The following is a 22,158-nucleotide window of genomic DNA, read 5'->3' as shown; positions in this document are numbered from 1 at the left end:
TTTTTATGTCGGAGAGTTCTAAACTTGAAACTGCCATTTTCAAGACTTAAGACAGCGACGGCAAAAAAAGGAACAGCTACTTCCAGCACTTACAAGACTTTTCATTTTGTTTACAATGCAACTCACTTCATCAATGTCGCTGCAGCGATTGCCAAGAAAATCGATTTCACAATTCCCAAGTTACTATGAAAGAGCTCCGAACTCCACTCAAGTGTATAGAATAAGTAGCACTAGTGTGAACTTCGCTGCCGAAGACAGGTCGCCAAAAACATTGAAGACAGCCGAGTATCTTGAAGATTTGATAGTGCTTTAGGCATATTACGAAGAATGAGAAAAGCACTACACTGCTGTTTGGAATGTCGGGCGACATGGCATCGTAGAAGCTTTCGTTGTAGTAATGCGGCTGGATGCGCAAACATAAGAGGCACAACGCTTTAAACGCTGAAAGAAAATAAATTTAATGCGAATTTGGCTGCATGTCAGAAACACACTAGCTAGCAATCTAAGGTGACATATAATTTACTGTTCTTCTTGCAATCTTTATTTTCACTGGTGTTATTATTAAAACCTAAGTTCGCTGCAACCTTTATATAGTAAAACCTACGAGGCTTACACAACGTGGGTATGTTCTGTGAATCTTAATAGTATTGCTGGATTTTCTATTATGTTGCCTGTGTTTCAGGGAAAAAAAAGGTCCTTTGATTTGTATTTTTTGATAAGGCTTACATTTTCAAGACGAAAGGAGTTCATAGCAAATTTGTTCTTCCCAGTGAGCTGGATATGAAACCAAGTCAATCCTGTCTTTCGTGTTGTAATATGCTATAGACCATTTCACTCGCGCGATAACTGCAGCGAGATTGCGTCCCCCCCCCCAAAATTCCGGTCACAGGCCTTATCAGTCTACTGCGCCGGAACACAGAGCACATTTTTAAGTTGTTTTAGTTACGGGAAGTCTATTTTTAAGTTTTTTGATAAAATAGATGAAAGACATGCGCAATACGCCTGAAACCAAATACATAAAAAATGTTCGTGTAACTTAGGGCAACATTCACTTGTAAAATTGTTATGTGCAGAGAAAAAGTGTTGAAAATCTGCGAGCTATGAATTTAACGCACTCTTGCAAGTCAATATCCCAGCCAATGCCTTTTCGCTCGCTAAATTTAGTGGATTACGTCAATGAGCAAAAGCAGAAACTGTCCAGGGCCTATGTTTGTAAACAGTGAAATGGTGTATAACAACTTTAAGTTAAAACAGCTGTATTCATCTTAATTTATGTAGGATACTTCATTATGAAAGTAGAATACTATTTTTTATTGTACTGCTTCCTTACAGAAATGACTCTTTTTGCACGTACTCATAAGTCCTGACAGTATTGAATGAAACTTTATTAGGTGCGGCGTATTCGAGAAATTTAATAAAAGAACTGCGTCTGTCGCCTATCAGAAATTAGTTCAGCTTCTTGTACGGAACAACGTTGTGTCATCTGCTTCTCTACGGCTATTGTCCTGCTTTTTTTCAATTTTGAAATGCGTTTTATATTAGATATTCTGGAAGCGGCAAACAGCCACAAGAAGTATCCATCTTATTCACCACGATATGCGCGACAGAACTCGTAGCAGGCACTTTTTCTTATCTCCTTACCAGTATGACGCTGTTTGTTGCAATTTCTTTCTGCTCATTCCTGTCTTTATTGAGTTTAGCCATTTCTACGATATTTTCCAAAGGGGAATACAATTACGTTAGACGGCATAACCACACAAAGATGAGACGTGGCTGGAGGAGACAAGACACACAAGCCTCTTTGTCCGTGTCGCAAAGTTACGCATTTACTCTGTCGTTATCTACCAACAAGTCCAAATTTCTCGCCAGCTACGTTTGTGAATTCACTGTTATTACAATCTCATTTAAATAACACTGAAAGGACAGATGTACAGTTAGCCACAATATTTTACGAAACAAGAGATCTGAAAAAAAAGCAGAATGTGTGCGTTGCCGCACAACGCAGCCTAGTATTCGCATTTACAAGCTTTACCAATATATGTGTACTACACTGTGATGTTCGGTTCTTCTGACTACTGTTACAGGCTGCTCAGGAATTCAAAGTTTTCTGATGTCCCGTGGTCCGTAAACTTCTGTGGTTAACTGTACACATGAAGACGGAGACGTGAAATGATGAAGCGCGTTGAAAAAGGAGAGTCGCTGGGGCTAATGTTTTGACAAGAAGAAGGAGACAAATAATCTTGTTGAAATGTTGGCTCTAGTGACACTCCCCGTTCAGCACTGTTTACCGTTAAAATGAAGTATTAGTGCGCATGGTGAAGGATTAGGTGTTATGTAATCAAAATTAGCAGGATGAAATGCCAAGAATGTGAAAGTTGTCTATTTTTTGCTACAGCAAGAAACTGGCAAAAAAGAAAAACAATAGTAACATGTAGAGAAGCATATTGATATTTTTCAATGCCTTGTTTGCCAGCTTCTTCCACACCTCGCAATTTGTGGCATCAACAACCATAGCGAATCGTTATGTGAATTACGTTGGCGATTTACTCATACTTATGCTAAGAGATCTGTAACTTGGGTTAGTGCAGCTTCGAATAATGCAGGTTAAACACACACTGGCTTTCGCGGCATACGAAGCACAGTCACAGCGTAAACTAGAGCAGCGCCTCAACAGGAGGTCCATTTTCGGCACCACGCACTGCAGGATCTACGCGGCAAAGCCTCTTCGCATCGTTTTCATGAGAACGATCTGCACTGTTAGCCCGGCGCCAACGGCGAGCTGCGGCTTGTCCTGCTTTATGCCCAGCGGTCTGCTCAGCCCAATCTTACATGGCTGCAGCCGCGCACAACAATGAAACCTCTGCGATTTACTTCATCAGCAGCGGTTCGTGCGTTGCGATGAGACGCCATAACGTGTACTGAAATGTAAAAACAGGTATCAGACTATACGTGGCGAACATGTCATATCTTTTGACCCATCGTCGTATGTCGCCGCTGATGATGATGATAATGGGGGCTTTAGCGGTCCATTCAAACGGGATAGTGACACAAAATAACATAGCCTGCTTGAGTTAACCAGATCTAGTTACATGCCACATGCAACTACTATGTGAAAGTGTTACATATAGGGTCACATGGTAGGATATAAAGGAACTGCAAAGCAAATTTGTACCTACGCGGCTCGCATTCCTAATTGCACTTTCGGTGGTAATAGTGATGGTGATTTACTCACATTGCGTTTGGCATGGGACGGTAAAAAACAGCCTGCTTCAGGAAAGCCATACACGTCTTTATTTACCCGTATATTAATAAATCTCCAAAACATTCATTTTTCTTCATCAAACCATATCTAACTGCCTTGCATCGCTACCTGGGCCTCTGCTACATGGCGTGCCACCTTGTGCAATAATACGCATCCGCAATGCAAAACGTGCACGTATCGACGCTACATGGTGCGCATCTCACATCGCAAGGCAAGTAGCTCGATGCTATGGTAATGATGATTTATTGGAATCCTATTTGAAGTGTGCCGGTGACATAGTCACCTAGCCAGGTTGATTTCCTGAGGTAGACAATATATATTTTCTTCTTTTTCTTCCTCAGATCTTTAACTGCCTTCTACCGGCATGAATGCATCTGCTACATAGAGTTCTACCTGTTCTAACAACGTCCAACTGCAATGAAAGCCGTCCATGCATCGACGCTACGCGGTGCGCATGGCACATTTGTGTGTCCCCGCGCGCTAGCATGACTTTACAGCGCATCTTTCCACTGCACACACAATAAAAAGTCGATTCCGTCTGGAACTATGTATTCTTTTCTTTTCAAGGAGAGAACCGCTACTTACACCGGACACCGGCGGCGGCAGCAGACACCATCCCATCTCGACGGCTGTTGAAATGAGCCTGTAAGATATTATGCGGTAAAAATACACAATGTCGTTTTAGGATGTCTGGTTTGTGGTCGACTAGCACATCACTTGTTGGCATTAGCTCAGGTTCCAGCCGATCTTCCATGCACAGCACGGTGGCACATTCTTTTTCGCCTTTACTTGCATTTTCACAAACATGATGGCAGCTTAGTTTATCTTGCAGTTCTATTTGTGTTGTAGGACCTAACTATTTACGTTCATTTCTAATGGTAGCCTTGTTACGCAGTAAATTGCTGCTGTATTCATGTAAAATTGCGACATAGTAGGACTAAGAACCATTGTGCAAAGTTGTTGCAAGTACAGCATGGCGGATCCTGCTCCTGCCTCTCGCCATATTCTGTCCCGACTACGTCCACTAGAGAGTGCGCAACCATAGTGATGATGCCAAGCAGGCCCGTAGCAGAGGGCAATATATGGTTAAATCGATGTTATCCAGCAGCGCCTTCTTGACTGAAGCGGCTTGTAGCCACTGCGCAACGAAGGAATTAAATTCGTGGCAGTTTACACTCCTTGATATCGGTGCAGGAATGCTCAAGGTCGTGCATTTTGTCTTAGCTGCCAAGAGGCTATGCCGATTAGATGTATTACGATACAAATTTTGACACTATTTGCAAATCAGTTCTTCATGTTTTTTCCCTAACATAAAAAAGTAGTTTCAGAAAGCTTTGCCACTTTAAAAAGTATACAATGTATACGCAGACGTGGCATTTCGCATACCTTTACTACGACAGCATTAATGGTAACGATGCGGATAAACTTAGGCCAAACTGTTTTTTTTTTTTGCAAGTTCATCCACATCTCGGTGCCTTTTTGCATAATATATAATATATAACATATAATTCAATTTTTGTGTAAGGCTTCGCATCATTCTTCTGAAACAAAATTTGTTCTGCTTTCATAACCATAGAATCAATTTTTCAACTATGAATTTTATTAGGCATATTTTGGTGCCTTACCACAAATTTCACTTAGTGCTTACAGCAGTAAAATATCACTAGAAGTATTTTGCAAAATGAAGAATTGTCTTATATTGAAGAGCCTCCCATTTTTCAAAAATGAATCCTCAGGGCTCGAACGCCAGTTTGGGATGATTGGTATGGTACAACATACTTTAAGAAATGGGGCATAGTGAGGGCCAACTAATGTATAGTTGACAATATTTTAAGGTGGCTTTATTGATCCACGCAAGAAAAAAATGACAAGCGTTCCTCCTATAAAATGTTTGTCACGTTTATTTACATTTTTCGCATACTCATTTACCTCTAGTCTACTAACTTGCGTCTGTTTTCATAATTTGCTGGGTGCAGAAGGTATGTTTTCGATTTGTCCTGCGGTGAAAAATATTTTTCTGCTTGTAGATATTGGCTTGTATTTTTAAGGTTACCGAGAAATTTTACCCAAGTTGGGACGCGCACTCGGACCAGGTATGTTGGAAACAAAGCAGAACCAGGCTCCACTCCTCAATCTTAAATGAGTCCGGAGATCAAGGCAACCTGCTATGCGACCAGCCTGCAACCTTTCGTGACCCGTCTACTCATTTCACCTATTTCGCAGCTGTAGTACGGTTGCCATCTATTCAAACAGCATTACCAGCTGTGGTCACTTATCGAACTGTGATAGTGTGCCACCGATATCCACCAACACCGATATCCATCCATTTTTTTCCTCTATTGTGGCTGTATTTCCTGAGCTGTGTGACCACTCGCTGGGCTACTCTACTCTCTGAAAATTTCGTGACTAAAAGGAGAAGACCTCTCGACACTAAAAAAAAAAATGCCGTCAAGTACCGAGTGCAAGCCCACCTACGAAACAGTGTCAATCCATGAATTTTGTTGCATTGTTTCTTTCAGTGAAAAACAGGCGTATCGCCAACTCCTTCGATATTCTAGTAGACTGCACCACGTATTACGCTGTCCAGAGCTAGAAAGAAAGCTGAAAGAGCAACATCCACACCTTAAAATGCGTGCATTGGCTCTTTAACGGCCATAGAAGCGAAAAAACTTTATTTTCAAAAAGCATACAAACGATATGGCCACTCCTGTCAAACATGTATTCTATGAGGCTTGCAACTGACCTCTTTACGCAAATACAGCGCTCAAAAAGGACCACACGTGTAAAAAATGTTGCCGCTTAATATCGTTACATAAAGATTAACAATGCAATCACATATTATTAAAGTATACTTGTGAACAAAAGCATAAACACAGGAATTTGGCACAATATAGGATAGAAAAGCAGTGGAATTTTTAAGTAAACACCCAGCTCACAATACTGTCTGTATTGTTTCCCTAGTGTATCTCTGCTTTAATAAGTGTACAAGTTCCGTAGCGTGAGAATTGTCAGAAGTGAGTTTCTTTGGAACATTTCTATGAGAAGAAATACCAAGCCGTAGCTATCTGCATTATTTGTTGTGGGTAGGTTGAGAAATCATAAGGCAGACCTGTTCAGGGCCACGTATAGGCATATGCAGGTATGTGGAACACGCGTCTGTTTTACCAGGAGGGGCAAATGCAGTGTCAGCAATTACAGCCAACAATCCTGTGTAAGCTGCTGCAATAATGAAGCTCTAGAAGTGCTGTACGTAGACCAGAATCACCAATTGCGCCCGTAGATTGGCTGTTTCAACGCCTGAACACTGATGATTGCCTATCTCAGGCGTTAAGTTAACGTCATTTAAGAACATAACAGTGACACAAATGCGGCAGTAGTGTGTTAATCGTAATGCATATTACCACAGTATACGGATTAAACGCACTATGTATATGTCAAATCGCACAAGGTACATTCGTAAAGCGGAGACAATAGAAGTCGAGACACTTTGAAGCGTTCCTGTTCCTGAAGCGTGCCTTGAATTATACCTGATGGGTCAGTGCGAGATGTGCCCCCCAAGCAAAGTAACTTTTTTGAAACACAAGGGATGACGAACTTCAATACTGAATACACAATTTTGTGATATACTTCTGACAAAACTTTCTGATACAAGGCTTAAGATGTGCATACGGCTGGAAAATGTGCCCCTAAAGCGTCCACAAAACATTTAGGCAAAAGCCTGCCAAAACTCCTTTACAATTCCTGTTTTGCAAAGATTTAGTTTCTTAAAGGTACCCACTCTCGTGATTTTTGTTCAGTGTGACGGGTCGTATCATCATCGTCACACTGGGATAAGAGTAGTGGTACAGGAAACCTACGCCATTCCGGATGCTCCACTCGATGCCGTCGGCGTAGCTGTCGTGCGGGCCGTTTAAATTGAGACCGTTTAGGTTAGCCGAGTGACAATTGTTGTACCACCAGCCGCCGCGGTACTTCTCAGCACAGTGGTATTCCGTGTTGTCGTGGTCCTGGTCGAAAGTGGAAAATTTGCTGTGGTTGCAATTGTAGAGCGAGTCCCAGCCTGCGTGTTGCGGTTTGTAGAATACTTAAGCTCATTTCAATAGGGAGCAACGGTTTCAAAGCAGCCCAGCAACCAAGATCAACAACAATCAATGATTTTAGGAATTGACGCAAATGTCACTACACAGGCAGCACGAAGCCCAACAGTTCTGTTCAAAACACCACCTCCTATTCCTTTCCCTTCGTGAAGTGCCACCTTCTTTGCTGAGAATTCTCACGCACGAGGTCTATTGACCAAACTACTTTAGCCATTACGCCAAAGCAATACCACCAGAATACAAAAAAGCAGATAAACAGATAAAAATTGCACTACGATAGGGCTGTGCGGCCACCTCGTGGCGGATGACCATATACCAATGCGGGGATACTGTGGCAATGCGGCAGTATTGGTATTTTACAGTACCAATACAGCGACTGCAATCATTAGGGAATGATTGATGGTCCAGACAAAAAAAAAACAATCAATCAAACAAAGCTGCTGACGATGTCACTTTGAAGTACGCGCTGCTGCTCGCCATTGCATCATGGGTTTCGCGGCATTTGTGCTAAGCAAAGCGCTCTTTTATCGCAAAAGATTGACTATATTCCAACTTCGAAGAGCCAAATGCTGAACTTCGCGAGTTTCGACACCTTTTACTTCGTGACGGTGAGCCGAATAGGAGACAATAGATATGCACATGATGATATACCCATGTACTGCAACTGGATTTCCCGCGAGAAATTTCAATATAAAGGTGCTAGTTTGACCTTCATGTAGCTCTTCAGTCTGTCTTATAGTATGAGCGAAACCAGAACAAGATGAAAGCAGGATGGTAAGACGGGTGGATAGGGCAACGGTGGAGGGTGCGTTAACGGCAATGGTGTAGACTTGAATAGGAGGAGGCTCTACGCAACATCGTCGGAGGACAATGTGGTAGCACCGTGTGTCCGCGGGTCGACGTGTATCCTCAGCCGTGTGTCAACAATCAGTAGACGCACGGCGTTACCACACTTTCCTCATCCGACGATCAGTGGCACATCCATCTTTTAATAGTACACCCTCAACTCTTCACAGGTGCTCGGCCGCTGTTTTGCCTACCCACCTTACCGTCTCTCCCCTTTAGAAAGAACTTACCCATATATGCCGAGCCCAGAAGAGCATATATCACCTTGATAAAGACAAATCCACTTGTAGAAATGTTAGCTGCTGGTTTCTTGTTATTCTCGTTTCGCTCATCACGTTCAATTTCCATCACCCACATTCCCCTTGTTTTCCCTGCGCGTCAGATACTACGCTACATACAGGACAAGGCAGTTTGCAGCCGAGGACTGGTATGCCTTGCTTAGGCATGGCTAAATCAAAATGGTAAATAATCCCAAAACGATTCCTTAACCATATTCTTTGTCAGAAAAAAAAGCAAGCATAATTAGAGATCCAAGCGCGAAAAAGTGTCTCGGAATCACAAAAACGTTTTACCAAGACTATCATGTACCAGGATTGTAGTCTGTCGAAGACACTGTAGCGCTGAGAGAGAGAGAAAAAAAGAAATAATCTTTATTTATATAGCCGGCAGAGTGGTGGGGGTGGGGGGCAACCCCGCCTAGATGGCGGCCAGAAGCCCTTGAGCTCTAGCGGCGTCCTCGCCATGATGGACGGCCAAAAGTTGGTCTTAGGGGCCGAGCTAGCAACACGGTACTCCACTGCTTCCAATTCTCAATTTTTTTGGCCATTTTGAGGAGCCCGAGGGCTGGCCCAGATAATGTGATTCAGGTTCACCCTTTCTTGACCAAATTTACAATTGGCCGAATATTGGTCTGGGCAATAATAATTATAAGTCACCGGATTTCGATACGTATTCGTTTGAAGGAGGTGCCATGCCACCACCTGTTGCTTATTAACCTCTTCTAGCCTGAATTTAGCATACTGCATAAAAAAATTATTTTTGCTGTGGCTTTTTATGTTCTGGTTATGAGGAAGTTACACAGCAACTTTTATGCGTGTCGGGGTTTTAGGAAGAAAGTTACAGCTATGTCGCGAAAACGCGACAACAGGTCGTAATGGATCAAAAAATGTTTATTTTCAAACACACTTGAGAGCTCATTTCTTTGAGTTTAGCACATTTGTATCTCAGTTCTTATGAAAAGAAATGAAACAATTTGAACTTTTTTTTATACACAGATGAACTTTGCACTTTGTGCAGAAGGAAACAGGTTGGCCTTTGCAGCCAGGCATCTTGCATCGTTGTCGTTGCTGCGACACTTCAGGCCAGTGGCCAACATTGTCTTGACGGACTTCAGCATTAGGTGTTGGAGCTGCTGGTCCTCTTCTTTTCTTCTTCTCAAGCTCTCCTTCCACGGAAAGAGACGGCCGGCCCCTCTTCTTCATCACGTCCTTGTTTTGATCGCACAAGCAGCTGGCTAGAGAAGCCTTGAACGCTAGAAGATCCAGTTGATGTTTCTTTGGGATTCCTAGAGCATCACAATCCCTCCGGTAGAGCAGCCAGCTGCTCACAACAGCCATGTCCACAAAATGAAAAAAAAAATCGCAGGTAGAATTTCTTCGACTTCAGAAAAATTCTGTAGTACGCCATGAGCCCATCGAGAAGGTCGACTCCACCCATAAAAGTGTTGTAAGCCTTCACAATGGCTGGCTGCTCAACTTCACATCTTTCTTTCTTTTTGCGGTCATACCACTGGCAGCTTCCTAGAGGCTGGGCACTCCCGAATGTGCTAGCAATATTCACTCCCCGGCTGTCGTACCACTTCACTACTCGGACTTCGACCCCTTCAATAGTAGCCTGCCTCTCCACGTGGCTTCCTCTACCGTTCTTCTACATTTCTGCATCGCTGGGCAGTCGGCATCCAGAAATTCTGTTTGCGCGTGCAGTTCCCATTGCTGGAATACCACGCTGATGCAAATTTACCAGCAGTTTTATGGATGTGAACCAGTTGTCAAAAAAGAGCAAGTAGCTCTTGTTCTCTGGGATGGAGCGCGAAAGCTCGAGCACAACATTAGAGCTTGCTCCAAGGTCAGGTAATCCAGGAACAGGGCGGATGTCCCCTGTGTATATAGAGAAGTCAGAGACAAGTCCGTGGGTGTCGCAAAGTACAAAAATCTTGTAGCCCCACTTGTGAGGCTTGCTAGGGACGTACTGCTTGAGTGAGGAGCGGCCTTTGAACGGCACAATTTGCTCGTCGACCACCAGCATCTGTGACTTTGGAAGGATTTGAAATTTGAGCAGCAGATTGTCAATGAGTGGTCGAATTTTGAAGAGCCTGTCTTTGCCAGCATTTGCTTGTAGGAGATTGTTGTCGTTGAAATGAAGGCTGTTCTTTATCGCTTGCCACCTGTCACGTGACATAACTTCTGCCACTTTTTCTACTCGCATCTCGCGGTTCCAGTACATGCGCGATCGCGGAAGCCTGTATATGGACATATACATTGTGGCCCCAAGAAACTGCTCCAGTTCAGCGCGTGTTAGGCACAATGCTTTGTTGGCATTCTTCTGCACTGCATAGAGATTGGACTGGTCTGTAATCTCCTCAAGAAGCTTGTCGTCAAAAAAATACCGGAAGTACGCAATGGGAGCTTTCGGCTCATCTGGAGGGTCTGGAAGACCGTCTTCCCATTGAGGGTGGCATGTCCGCGGATGGTTCACTTGCTTCCAGAGGAAACTTCTTGCGCTTGACGTTGACGGCTCTTCCGTTTCACCTTCTTCATCTGCAAACAAAAAAAGAAAAAGAAATCACTGCGAGGTCGCAAACCACATTTGAGAAGCCACAAAAACCTTGGCTTGAAAAAATTGGCTGGGGCTTAGCTAAGGGCCTGGATATCTCGAAGCGAAAAGCTGCGGTGATCCGCGATAAACACGCGCTTGCGGCGAACGTCAAACGATGACGCATAGCGCGCGGCAGCGTGCGCCTGTTCTATGGGCAAGCGCGCCTTATATACCCCTCCTTTCAAATGCGCACGGCTGCGGCGAAAGGTCAAACGGTGGCGCGGAGAAGCGACGGCGCACATGGGCAGTCATAGAGTTTCTCACTATAACACCTAGAGGGTAATCTGGCGCCACCCTCTATGGGAGTTTCTTAAGGGGACACCGTGCCGTCATGGGAATGACGGTATATGTGTCTGCGAGGCTCGTGTTGGCTGGTGTTCTAAGAGGCTTCGTCTAAAACGTGGATATGGCTACGCAAATAACGCGTTCTCAAAGTAAAATCTTCATAAAATGTTTCCATTCACGCATATTACATCTTTACTCACCCACGATGCATGACCAAGGGAAGAAAAGCAAGAACAGACGACCAACTGTTTCAAAGCGAGAGCGAACCTTGTCGTCTGTCCTCCAACTTTAGCGGCCCGCTGATACTTTTTACGTAAAATGTAGTCGTACACACAATAACAAGTTCTCATAGTTAAACAAAACATGTTTTCGCGTAATAATAAAGCTAAAACAGCTTTTCACGTGCTGCTCTAGTACAAAATGAATCATTGTGACGGACGGAACGGTACTTGCCAAGCGCGTCTTCAAGGTGTCCTGTCTCTACGAGAACGATGCCAATCCGAATCCACAATATACCGGCATTCCCATGCATACCACAGCGCAGCAGCGCCAGATTTCCCTCTAGGTAATGTAGTGAGAAACTCTATGTGGGCAGTAGCCTGCGCAGTGCGTGACGTCACTCGTGCTCCGACAAACGCGGTGTTGACTATCGTAGTGAAGCTTTTGGCTTCAAAAGAAAAAGACGCGCCACTGCAATACAACACGAAAGAACGCTGACGGCGTTTCACATTGCAGCCGAATGCAACTCGCCCAACAAACAAAAAATTGCGCACCTGTGTCGCTCCCAGACTGCCCAGATTGATCTGATGGGGCAGCATGTACTGTGTCAGGGCTGTATTCCGAATCGCTGTCGCTGAGGCAGCTATCTTCGCTTTCTTCAACGGGTGGAACCCTGATCCCGTAGAACCTTCTGGTGTCCATCACGAACAAAAAGCACCGAATAACTGCAAAAAACAAAAATTACTAGTTTTTTGACCACATGCCGAGGAAGACGAAGTTGTGCACAAATCGGGACGCTACAGCCTGTTGATGCGAAAACGCGACAAAGCGACACACGCTTGAAAAAACAACTAATCTTCAAAAACAAATTATTTACGTGATCTGCGTGCATTATTCAACCAAGTGCCTATCATGCAAAATTTTTTTATATTAAAAAAACTTACATACCTTGAATTGAGACGGATGTCAATGGATGGATAGTGAGAAATGTTCTTCGTCGGCATCAACTGGAGAAATGGCAGCCGTCAGCTCTTTACTGAATCGACGATAGATGGCGCTGCCTTTTCCACGTGTTGCCAGACATCTGTGGATTCCCTCTGAGCGCAGGGGTAGCGGCTACAGATGTTTTCTTCTGGTGGTGCGGCTTAAAACCGGTATGATGCGAAATCGCGACAACAGGTCATAAGAGGTTAAGTGACGGTTGTGCGGAAGGAAAACGCACCCACCCCAATCTGTAATGGTTAATTATCTCTCTGTAGCCAACCATCCGGTCCCCTGTCAGCTCCAGCCGCGGCGGCCCGGTGGTTTGGCTTGTGACTCCTCGAGCCACGATGTTGCCGGGGAGGGAGGAATGCGCAGGCGCCCAGATGTTATGGTAACCAGCTGACCACGGAAGTTTGCCAGGATTTGTTGTGATTTCGGCGAAATGCGCTCGATTGCGTAATTATAAATGGCGGTTTTAGAATCACTGACTACTGTCGTGGCCACTATGGAAGACATTGCGAGAGCAATGGCCGATTGCTCAGCCACCTGGGCTCTGTTGGTTTTAATACATCCGCTAACCTTAAGATCACCTTCCGTGTTCACTGCAACGATAGGCATATTCTGATTAGTCGTGTACTCTGCCTCGTCGACGTACACCACATCCTGAGAGCATTGGAATATGCTCTGTATAGCCCTTGCCCTTTCCTCCCGCAATTCCCTGTGGTGTTCGGGATGCATGTTTTTGGATAGCGGTGGGATAACAAGCTGCTTCCTTATGTCGTATGGAATGTCTACTTTAGTACCATACGGCGATGCATGCGTTACTCTAAGCTTGTTAAGTATGTGTCTGGCAGTAGGTATTTGTGTTAGCATCTTGTATTGCGATATTGTATGGGCTTACTATGAGTTCTTCGATCGTGTTGTGGACACCTAAGGCTATAGGAACCTGTCATTCGATGTATTTATCGGCAAAACTATGGCTTGTTTGAATGGCGTCTAATGATTGATGCCTTTGACATTTGTCTTTTCTGCTACTTGGAGATTTAGGTGAGGTGTTGCTTATACTATGCGGCTAATGACAAAAGCCTGGACTAGTCGTACCAGATTTCTCTCTTTCATCCTATTATGGCGATTTGCTATTCTCTTTTTTAGTGTCATTGTTTGTTGTGCGTTGTTTTCTAGTAATCTGATTGTTTTCCCGTTGTGACTGTTCGCTGATACGTGGGGTCCGAGGACTCTAATGCTTTGACAATTGGTATGTGGTTGCCATTTGCAAAATGCGTGATATTTAGTTTATCCATAGAACTCTTACGGCCCATGCGTGTCGGTGGGCATAGAAGTAATTCTGATTTTTGTGGCCAGCATCTCAATCCTTTGTCCACGACATATTTCTCGACCGTACTGTAGCGCTGAGACGAAAACGTTTTATGGAAGAATGAAAAATGTAGCCTGATGTTTTGTATGATCAATGCTGCGTTCGGCTATCATACGTGATTTAATTTATGTTCACTTTCAAATAGCATTCTTGGCATTGTCAGATTAGTTTTGTTGTCAGCTATCTAGCTGTACTGCCAAATGTGTGGCCTGATCCCAAATGTAGCCCATTTTAAAATATGGGCCAATAATATGGCTACGTGCTACCGTTTATGTGCCACTACGTATGCGACACTCTTCAGTAAATCTCTTGGGCGCCAACTTGAGTCACTGCGCATCTGCCATGACCTGCCGGTGGCTTCACCAGAAGCTCCAGTGTATCCAAAGAAAAGCGCGAAATGTCAGCATGGGTGCCGTACGAGGCTCATAGTTCGCACATTTCCACTAATCGGAGGGTGGGACAGGTAATATGGGTGAGCTCTGCCCTATATTTTAATTTGTTAGCATTCTTAAGCTCCTTCAAGGGCTTTCTGCACGCTTTCTATGTATGTATGTATGTATGTATGTATGTATGTATGTATGTATGTATGTATGTATGTATGTATGTATGTATGTATGTATGTATGTATGTATGTATGTATGTATGTATGTATGTATGTATGTATGTGTGTGTGTGTGTGTGTGTGTCTGTAGGCATGAACATAAGCAACCGTTTTTCCGCCTACCTCGGTCGCAGGGTAGTCAGTGGTTGAAGGAGTAGCGCATCGGGCTGCTTTGCTGAGGTAACAGCTTCGAAACCGACTATAACACAAACTTGGGTCGCTGATTATCTGGCAGTGTGTACATATATGCCGCTCTTCCAGGTACTTCTATCACGGTGACATGGTTCCCTCTAGATGCGGGACTGGGCAGGTGCCGCTGTTCGAAGAAACTCCTTGATGACGATTTTGAGTGCTGAGAATGTGCCACTTTGTCTCTGGTGGTTACGAATCTTCATCTTTAATGCCAACTTGGGTCACCGGGTATATTCCAGTATGCGGTGTGCCGCTCTTCAATGAATGTCTTTTACGCCAACTTTGGTGACACGTATGTGCTACTGGAAGTGTGCCACTCTACAATAACGAAAAGATCCCTTACATCTCGCACGCTGAGTTGAATCGAACCCCCCGTCACAAGGGTCCCTCAAGGACAGCAACCATACACGTTAACCGGCTGCGCCACACTGCGTATTAGCCAGTTGACACAGGACCCTTGGTAAGACTATAATAATATATGTATCCGTAAGCACAGGTCGCCCAAAAGTATGTTGTTGAGTCGTTCTCGGCAACACAGAGAGACAGTTACAGAAAGTGGGACAGTCTAAAAAGTGCGCCACTGCTTCGCTGGGCTGCCTAAAAGCGAGGCACGATAGTCTCGGCGCACGTCCTTGTCGACGAAGGCGATATGCGACATTTACACACCCGATGCGTAACTTGAGCAAGAGTAACTTGTCCTACTGTGGTGACTGAGAGCACGGCCAGTGATTGGTGTAGGGAACAATTCATTAGCTGCATGTTGATCTGAGTGCGTCTCGGAAATGAAGAGTTTCATGACAGAAATGTTCCCCTCACTATTGCCTGGCGCAGCACAGTGCTAACTTACTGTCTAAAAAAAAGAAGTTGCTCGAATTAAAAAAAAAATACGTATAAGCCCTGGGATTCCATATGAAGCACCTATTTTCTTGATTCGCTCTTTTTCGACTTAGATATAAATATATGTATTCTTACCACGAGGACCAAAGTAGCTTCCCATCAACAACTTGAAGTGTGCTTTCTCCGAGCCGACCTTGAAGCTTTCGTAGAGGACAGAGATGTTTTCACCGGTGTGATTCGTCAAAACAACCTTCAGCTCCATGCTTTCTGCAGTCGACGTCAAAGTATGTAGCGCTCTGTTGCCTGTTTCGGACAAACAAAAATAAGAGTCAAGAAAGAGAGGGAGAGATAAATTTATTTACAGAAAGCCATAAAGGTCGAACTGAACTATACCGTACTCTGGCCTGCTACACTACACTGTGTAAAAGAAAAAAGAGACGGGGAGGAAAAGGGCTGATGAATGATGATGATGATGCTGATGATGATGATGATGATGTGAGAAGGAGGTGAACATATACAAATTCACACTGTGGTTAGATCTCTAAACCTGTCCCTTTCGTCCAGTTGCTTGAATAACAGTCAAAGTTGAAAAGCAAAGAACGAATTTTGGGCTAGTTGCTGTATAACTGTTGATGTTTGTGAAACGAAAGGTTAGCAAGGGAAGCAAAGAAGAAGAAAGTGCATGCTATTTGCCTGTTTTTTTCTTGATTTCCTGTTCTTTTGCACCATTACCATCGACTGAGTAGGACACCGAATAAAACCTATACACTCGGTGTCAAGAAGTGATGGCGCAAAAAAACAAAAAAGGCTAAAGTTGGGCGCGGAGCTTCTCACATGTGTCCCATGACTTCACGATGCAAACATGAAACAAACTTATATTGTGCAAAGTTGAAGTGGTTATTCCTTTGGAGAGTTCAAATATAGGGTTCAACGTCCGAAAGTAACTCGCGGTCTATATGAGGAACCGTAATATCATGCTCAGGATTAAGTTTGACCACATCTTGTTTTTCAACGTAGACGCACAGCTCGGTGAACAAGTAATTTTTGCAATACGCCCCCCATAAATATACGGCCGTTGCGGCAGAAAATTCCGGAAGTCTTTGAGCGGCACGGAGGGCCACGCGCGTTCGCCTGGGCCGTTGTAGCTTCAAAGTAACCGCGACGTAGACAGAGTCCACCGTGCGCTCTGTTTTCGCGGCTTTGTTTGCGTTGGTAAGAGACGGAGGACAAAGGTGAATTCGCTTACTGCTGCTGCTGCGTTTCGTCACTCCAGCGTTTTGACAGTGAGTTTCTTGGTCATCGAATAAGATGTGTTCATGTTCGCCTGTGGACGCATGACAGCAGGCTTGTTAAATTGGTGTGTCTATGTTCACAAGGTTATACGGCCGATAAAAGTATTATCCCCACTTAGAATAACTAGCTAACCGCTAATTTGCTGGCGCAATTGATGCTTCGCTTTTCGGGGGAAACTGACTTTTTTGTCATTTATGTCGATAGCTGGGACGGGCACAACGTTTCTGGAAAGCATAAAACGGACATAGCAAAAAAGAAAAAAAAAGAAACGGCTAAAAGGTTTATTTAGGTGGGTTGAACTCCTAGTCCTAGCAAAAGCGTGTACATACTCACTCTCTGACTATAACTCCTAAAACTGCGTACATCACGCGAACGTTACATTGGCGTTTTTGCATTTCACGGAAATTGAGATGCTGCTGTTACGGCCGGGACTCAATCCCATACTTTCGGACTTAATAATTCAACACCATAGCCACTGCGCCCACACAGCGAGGGTTTACACTGACTTCGGTCCACTATCATATCTTCCCGTGCTTATAACCACTGCGACGCCAGAGAGGATTCACCACGCTGAATGCAGTTTTCTGTAGAGTCTGTAACTTCGAGGCCACTACGATTCATCGCGATGTTCTCCTTGTGTGCTAATCCACAAGAACTTCATTTTCTCGCAGAAATATGTTCATTGCTGGACGAGTTTGCGAATTTCATTGAGTGCAATGAAGGACATACAACAACGGTCAACTGAAGCATTTAAAGCAACAAGTAGGAGGAATGGAAGAAGAATGTTGTTGGCTGCACGCGGATCTAGGCTTGCAAGACATGGTGGGAACTGCTCAGCCCAAGAGCCACCTTTCAGGAAAATCCTTCACCGTTAGGAATAAATTTTTTGCGATTACGATACTCTCTAATGCAAAATCTGAGCGCAGCTTTATACGACTTTTCATTTCGCGATGCTTTCAGACCGAAATCACCGCACAGAGCGGTAGTAGATCAGTGCTGCCAGCGCTTTCGCAGAGTCATGGGCAGTATGGCAACGCTTGCATGATGAGCGGCATTTGAGGCAGCTGACGAAGCCGATGACGAAGCCGCGAGCAGTGGCACAAGCGCAAGGAGAAGTATGGGAACGCTGCCATGACGAGCGGCATCGAAGCCACTTGTGAAAAAAATTATTCAGATCCCACGCACTATCGGAATCGATGTAAGCGAAGCTTCCCATGCTGAAGCTATGATTGACCACAGTTAGGGGTGATTTTGACGGCTAAAGCTTAATTTCTTCAACGTTTAGTCTCAGACGAGAGTGGTGAATTGATGTTTTACGTTACGTTGCGTGCACTATTGCTGTTTACTGCGTAGTACGCAGATCACACCGGGAGAGGTGCTTGCTTGAGGCGTTGTTGTGCACCATATTTGATAATCTCTCAGAGGATTGAGCATTGTCATTGCCGCACATGGCACACCCTACCATGTAAAAAGTAGTAAACTGGAATTGAGTTATGGGGCTGTACTCGCTAAAACCACAATCGGATTATGACGCACGCTGTAGCGATAGACTCCGGATTAATTTTCGACACCGTGATGTTCTCTAATGTCTGCCAAAATCTACGTGCACATGCGTTTTCTATTACGCCCTTTACGAAATGTGGCTGCCGCACTTGGGATCAAATCCTCGACCTCTAGAAATGCCATAGCTGCAAAGCTACCGCAGCGGCCACAGGAGTGTTGATTTGATGTTCGACCGCTTGCGTAGTGTCGCAGTGTCGCCTCGACCCTGCAGTGAGCTCTAATTATTGTGGCTCTGCTTCCGCATGCCCTGCGTAGTTTGTCCGCTTTACATATTTGCATGGCGTATATTTAACAGAAATATCAGCAACGTACTGTACCGTACCTTGAACTTAAACTTATCCAGTTTCCCCGCAACCACTGTCGTATAGTAATACGGTGTCTCTGCCGTCTCGCGTCACCTCCCGCACCCTCTCTTGTATGGGAAAGGCCTCTTCTCCTCCCTTCTCGCAAAAGTTCTATCTACAGCCCCTCTTTACTCGCACCTTAGTAGAAAGACAAGCGCTGCAGCTTGTGCTAATGCTTCTGATGAGAGTCAGGGATAACTATAGTTGTCTAGAGGCTAACGTAGCGACGCCCAGGGAACTCCAGAGGGGATTGTGCACATTGGACGCTGTGTGGTGAAAAGTGAGTTTCTCCGATCACCTTTCCACTCTGACTCGCTCCTGTCATATAGACCTTTTCATCGGGAGAGGAGGAAAGGGTACGCAGCGAGCCCTTCCTCCTCTCTGAATTGTGCAGATCCGGCGCGGCGGTGATTGAATGTATTGCTCTCGCGTGCTGCGGAATGATTTCAGACGTTTAGCATTGTACTTTCAGAAATTTACAGAATGACCGTTCATATAAGGGAATCAGGGAAGCCCTTCGGTGCATTTGTAACTACAGTACGCGTAAATATCTCTTGGGGGTGCAAACATGCGACGTGCATTATCAGCCGTGGTGCGCGTATATGTCGCGAACTATTTTGCGTATTTCGGTTTTATTTCAACGAAGAGAACTGGCGTCTCTGTATTACCAGCACGAAATAGTAAACTTGCTCACTATCTGATCGCTTGGCGCAGGGACTAAAACATAAGAGCGCATGTTCATATCCGGCCAACCGAAGGCAACCACGAAACAACCAAGTGGCAGGCGCTAACTCCGTGGAGAAAAGGTAGATAAGAAAACGAAGGATACCACTGAAAATAGATTTTTATTCTTTCCTATGACGTTTATCTTTTCTTGGACTTTTATAAACAGACGTATGGCTACATTTCAAATTATTGATGTGCCTACAATTGCCGGGAAAGCCAGAAAGCAAAGCAGCAGTGCGCCTCTATCATGTGCCAACGTTTAAAGAAGAAGAGGGCTTTTTTTTGTCATGATGTGAGACACATGAGGTCTGCAACATACGCTTACCGAGCCAGTATTCTTTGGCAGGGTCGCCAAAGCCGGTGGCATACTCCGTCCAGTTGCGGTAGAAGTAGTAAACGCTGTTGCCGAACTGCCCTCGCCTCTGAATGACCTGCACAACGTACACAGAGAAAATGGCTTCATTGCCTTAAGATGTAGCGATCATTGAGCTATAGAGGTTAGTAGAACGGGCTTTTGCCAGACATTTGACAGCAATGCGTCAGCATCACAGTGTTGTCATGCAACAGTGAGGGTGAAGAACCGGAAACACTACAAAAGCTTTCGGTGAGAAATTTACGCTTTCCTCGACTAGCTTTTGAACAGAAAAGGCAATAGTACTCAAATCAGAGCCATGGGCTGATCCCGAAGACAGTGCAGCATGAAACATTGTCTCAAAGATGTTGCTGTCAAACTTGCACATAACGCAAGCGCCAGAAGTCTCAAGGAGTGATTATGGCACATAATAAGCACGTGTTTGATCGTGGACAATCAATAAGAAAACAGGGATTTGGCAAGACAGTGCGGATCCCCATCGTTCTCGGATTTCTTTGTATCATTAAACCTCATTTCGCCAACCGGGGGTCCAACGGAAAAGTGCGGGTGTGTGTAGCGAGCACGACGCAGTGTGCACGAACTAGAAACTTTGTAAGACATACGACGCTTGAAAAAGCGAAAATGAAAGCGAATATCTTTCTAGGAGCATTGCAGTGTTCCTTCATATTGTCAATCATGATGACTGGTTTCTGCACAATTATTTATTCACGTCTAACGGTGCATTCAACAGTTGCCGCTGGTGTTTGTTTATACTCGAAAATGCGCCACGCCACTCACAATACGCGCTCAAACTGATTAGGCCGCCTTTGCTACAGAACGTTGACATATATTGTAAGGCATACAAACAAGAAATTATGCCTGAAACTAGTCAACGTATTGTTAGGGTGAAATGTTGCAATATTCTGTTAAATTGCCACGAGAAAACTCGCATGGCACTTTCTAGTGGGGTTTTAAATGGATTTCGTGTTTCCCACAGCTCTTTTTTGCCTATGTCGCGGGCCTTCTTTCAGGCCTTAAAAAAGGAAAACTTGATTTAGCTCGTATTAGTCAGCAGAAAGTTGGTTCGTGAATTTTTTGAGAAGGTGAATACTTTTCTCATTTACACCTTTGATCTGAATTCCTTATTCCAGTAGCTGAACAACTAATTTAACCAGTGACCCATTATACATTAGCAAAAATACAAAAAATACTCTGATTTTTTTCCAAGCGACGGCTACCATTACTTTCGTTTTCTGCAACCACATTTTACTTGCACAAATTTTTTTTCAAGTTTGGCACAAATTACGGGCGGCACATAGTGCACAAATATTAGGGGATATTTAAAATACATAGTTATTTGGCAGCTTACCTTCACCTACTGCACACAAATAACCCCTTGCGTCCAGTTATGTCGGTAGTGTACAGTAGATTTTGCGCGCCGCAGCAGTCTGACTCGGCATTCATTACATAAGCTGCTGACTTTTCCAGTTCGTTGCGTGATCTTAGCTTAGAGTTGTGTCTGCCTCAGTAGTATGGCAATCTCGGGACAGTCCAAGCATGGAGGCGGCTAGGTGTGTCTATTTGCGTTCAAGAGATTGAGCCACCCCATTAAGAAACATCGCAGCGCTCTGGAGCCATCTGCTAGGTGGAATCAACGCTCTTGCGCCTTTGAGGCAGCCCCCGTAGGCGTACGAACGCCAACACAAACAATTATTATCAATAAGAAGAAGAACAGCGCGCATATATTTTGTCCGCAGCGTACGAATAAACTTATAGTGATGTCTGATTTTACCATGAATTTCGTAGTCACTGCGGATCTATATCGCTCAACAGCGGCCTGTATATATATTTGTTTGTTTGTGTCGTTGGGCAAACTTCCGAATTAAGAAAAAAAGTGGGAATGTAACAGGAACGAATTGGGAGCGAAGCAGGCCGCCTGAATACTGAAATTTTGATACGCGTCAGAGTAACTGGTGGGATCCGCTCCAGTAAGAGTATTGGAGCCGAATAAACTCCGCGCACGCGCATTCATGACAGTTGGTATCAGCAACGGTAAGGCAGTAATGTTATCTCCCCTATTAGAGCAGAGTTCAAGTCCGGAAGCGGCGCACGCCATTTAAGAAATAAGGATTGGCGGTACGCACCGTCCAACCTCCTCCATCTGTGTCCATGTCGCAGTAGACCACTTTCCCTGTGACGTCGTCTTTGCCAAGAAATATTTTGTACAGGCCACTCACCGTCTGACCGGCCTGGAAATTGTCCGCGCAATGGCGGGGCCGTATACTGCCTGCAAAAGACGAGCTCACAA

At 44.5% G+C, this 22,158-nt stretch overlaps 1 protein-coding gene and 1 pseudogene across 8 annotated transcripts in view; both read right to left on the bottom strand.

Moving 5' to 3' along the window:
• Positions 1-5,891: 5,891 nt before the first annotated feature.
• Positions 5,892-22,158, bottom strand: part of LOC135913107 (techylectin-5A-like) — a 52,716-nt gene continuing 36,449 nt past the window's right edge. For 7 of the 8 annotated variants that reach the window (XM_065445774.2, XM_065445772.1, XM_065445771.1 and 4 more), the window contains 4 exons: positions 21,995-22,137; positions 19,824-19,929; positions 15,708-15,875; positions 5,892-7,322 (listed from right to left, as the gene is read on the bottom strand). In XM_065445774.2, coding sequence (XP_065301846.1) covers positions 7,027-7,322; positions 15,708-15,875; positions 19,824-19,929; positions 21,995-22,137 — 713 coding nt within the window. In that variant the 3' untranslated portion in view covers positions 5,892-7,026. The remainder of the gene's footprint in view (positions 7,323-15,707; positions 15,876-19,823; positions 19,930-21,994; positions 22,138-22,158) is intronic. The other variant, XM_065445773.2, reaches the window with a different exon arrangement.
• Positions 9,357-11,309, bottom strand: LOC139055961 (piggyBac transposable element-derived protein 3-like; annotated as a pseudogene).

This window comes from Dermacentor albipictus, chromosome 2, assembly GCF_038994185.2.
Source record: "Dermacentor albipictus isolate Rhodes 1998 colony chromosome 2, USDA_Dalb.pri_finalv2, whole genome shotgun sequence".
NCBI classification, from domain to species: Eukaryota; Metazoa; Arthropoda; class Arachnida; order Ixodida; family Ixodidae; genus Dermacentor; species Dermacentor albipictus.
This window is presented reverse-complemented; position numbering and strand designations above follow the sequence as displayed.